The sequence below is a fragment of the Trypanosoma conorhini genome (assembly GCF_003719485.1).
Source record: "Trypanosoma conorhini strain 025E chromosome Unknown Tco_14.4_contig_01403, whole genome shotgun sequence".
In the NCBI taxonomy this organism is placed as follows: domain Eukaryota; phylum Euglenozoa; class Kinetoplastea; order Trypanosomatida; family Trypanosomatidae; genus Trypanosoma; species Trypanosoma conorhini.
The window spans coordinates 118-2,497 of record NW_021705507.1 but is presented as its reverse complement, the minus strand read 5'-3'; the positions used below and the strand labels follow the sequence as shown (position 1 = coordinate 2,497).

Sequence of the window (2,380 nt, the reverse complement as noted above, 5' to 3'; positions counted from 1 at the left end):
GTCGCTCTTGTCAACTTTTTTTCATTCTGTGCGCCTGTGCCACTGCTTCGATGGAGGTGCCGACAAGCAACTTTGCGTCGGTTGCCAACACGTGTCCCCCTGTTTTCTTTTGCTTTTATTTTTCCCTCCGTTGCTTTTGTTCGTTTTTGATTGCTTTTGTGTGTTGCGGGCGCTCCGCCGCGGTGGCGGGCGCGATGACTCTGCCTTTGGCGGGGGCGGCCGTGTCGACACCTCCAGTGTGTTGGAATGCCGCACTGCCGCCCCAGCTCCCACTAGTCTTCTCCTGCGCTTCCTTTGCCTTTTCTTTGCGCATATGCAGGCACACACACGCACAAACGCACGATAAGTCTAAACTGCAGGGCACGTGCATGGTCGTTTCGTGGTCGGTGCTGGCGGTTACATGTGCGGCTTTCTCCTGTGCCAGTGGCTGCGTGGACTCGGAGGGCCGCCATCTTTGTGTTATTTCTCTCTGCTCTCTTTCTACCTCTTGTTCACTCCTTTTCTCTTGCTTTCTTCGCCGCCACCTGAAGAATTTGGCTCACTGCTCCCAGCGACTCGACTGCCAATATTTTTACTGATGGCGATGACGCTGACGGTGCGGCGCCGTGCGGTGTGCGCCCTGGCGCTCCTCGCGCTGCTCTGCGCCTGCTGCTGCCCCCCCGCGTGCGTCGCGGCGGCCGAGAAGGAGGTGGATGTGCCGGTGGAAGTCTCGTGTGCGGACGCTGCCAGAAAGGTAAGTTGGCGTGTCCCCGGCGAGAGCGCCTGGCAGAAGTGCGCCATCACTGTGGATGAGTCTTTCACTATGAGTGGAGCCATTTACGACGAGAATGACTCCCTCTGCGCCTGGGCCGGGACTCAGTACGACTCCGCCACGTTGCCCAGCGGTCGCTGCTCTGCAGCCGCGGCGCAAGAATTGCTTGCCTTCACGTTGCACTGCAAGACGAAGGAGAGCAGTGGGGTGTACAGGCGGTGGCTGTTTGTGAACAAATCCCCGGGCGCGCCGGCGACGGACCCGAGCGGCGACACCCTTGGCGTTTTACACAGCTGCAACGCACGTGCGCCGGGCGGAGGCGCGCCCGAAGAGAAGCCGGAATCACCTCCCACGGAGGTCGAGCCACCAGCGGGCCCCGGCGAGAAGCCAAACGGCGGCAACGCTGAGGAAGGCGAAAAAAATAACACGGCCGGCGGTGACGTCGCCACGGTGTGCATGCGCACCGCTTCGCTGCTGCTGCTCGTGGCGGCCCTCGCCGCCCACGGCGCGTGGTGAGGAGCCACCTCGCACGCTGTGCGTCTCACGGGCCGCCCAAATGTAGGACGGGGGCGCGGGCACCACGAAGCACAAATTTGATGCGTCGCCCTGCGGTAGGACAGTCGTTTCTTTTTTTTTTTCTCTGTGTGGGCCATAAATTTATACAAGTGGCCAATGAACACACGCCCTGTTGAGGCAACTTCTCTCTTGATTTTTTGTTTGCTTGTTTTGTTGATTTCGTGCTTCCTTTTTCAATACTGCGAGTCCTTTGTTTTGTCTATATGCCTGCCCTCTCCTTGGGGCAGGTACGGCAGTCCCTTCTGTGCTGACTGCTTTTTCTTCTTGTATACGCCCATACGCCTGTTGTGCGACGCCGGGGACCGTGGGCGTCCGCGCACCGCTCGCCCCTGTCGCTCGCAGGTCGCCGTCGCCAAAGTAAAGCGGCGGGAGGCACAGCACCGCGCTGAAGTGCCCTGCCGAGCGTGAATGAGCGGTGTGGGCGCGGGGAGCCTCAGACGGATGCAAGAGATGTGCCTTGTTTTCCGCAGGCGAACTATACAATCTGTTTTGTGAGCTCACGCGCCGATACGATTTTTTTTTGTCTTTTGTTTTTTCCTTTCTTTTCTTTTGTTTCCTTTTTTTTTTATGGGTGTGACGGAACTTTGTGGAGGAGAAATTTTGTTTTTCATCTTTCTTCATTATACTTCCCGTGGACTGCCGCTGCGTGGGCCGCGCTGCGGTCTCTGGCCTGAGTTGTGCCCTGCCTGTTCCGCCCCGCATCCCTGCTGTGCCTGCGCGTGTGCTCTCGCATGCCTTCCTGCTCTTCCCTTTTCTTTCCGTTGCGCGTCTGCAGGCACACACGCAACTGCGTGAGCGCGGGGCTCCTCTCTTGCTCGGCGCTGCCGCTGCCGTTTCCTTCCGTGGCCGCGCAAGTGGAGAAGGGGGACATGCAAAGGGAGGGGAGCGCGCCCCGTGGCTGACTCCCGCTTTCTCTTTTACTCGGGTGCGGCGGTGCGCTGCCTGTGGTGGTGCTGCTGTGCGTGGCGTCGTGTCCCGTGCGCTGTGTGGAGAGGCTGTGCGGTGCGGGTGCCGCGGCATTTGGGCGGCGGCGGGCGCACCTTCCGTGCGTGT

General features: G+C 59.8%; 1 protein-coding gene across 1 annotated transcript, besides 2 other annotated features; it reads left to right on the top strand.

The window, feature by feature from the left end:
• Nucleotides 1–102: 102 nt before the first annotated feature.
• Nucleotides 103–159: a sequence feature (A-rich).
• Nucleotides 160–577: 418 nt separating this feature from the next.
• On the top strand, nt 578–1,267 carry Tco025E_09998 (mucin-like glycoprotein; the record flags this gene model as incomplete). Its single annotated transcript, XM_029376792.1, has 1 exon — nt 578–1,267. The coding sequence occupies one exon, from the start codon at nt 578–580 to the stop codon at nt 1,265–1,267; it is 690 nt and encodes a 229-aa protein (XP_029223079.1).
• A 573-nt stretch (nt 1,268–1,840) lies between these two features.
• Nucleotides 1,841–1,894: a sequence feature (A-rich).
• Nucleotides 1,895–2,380: the final 486 nt, after the last annotated feature.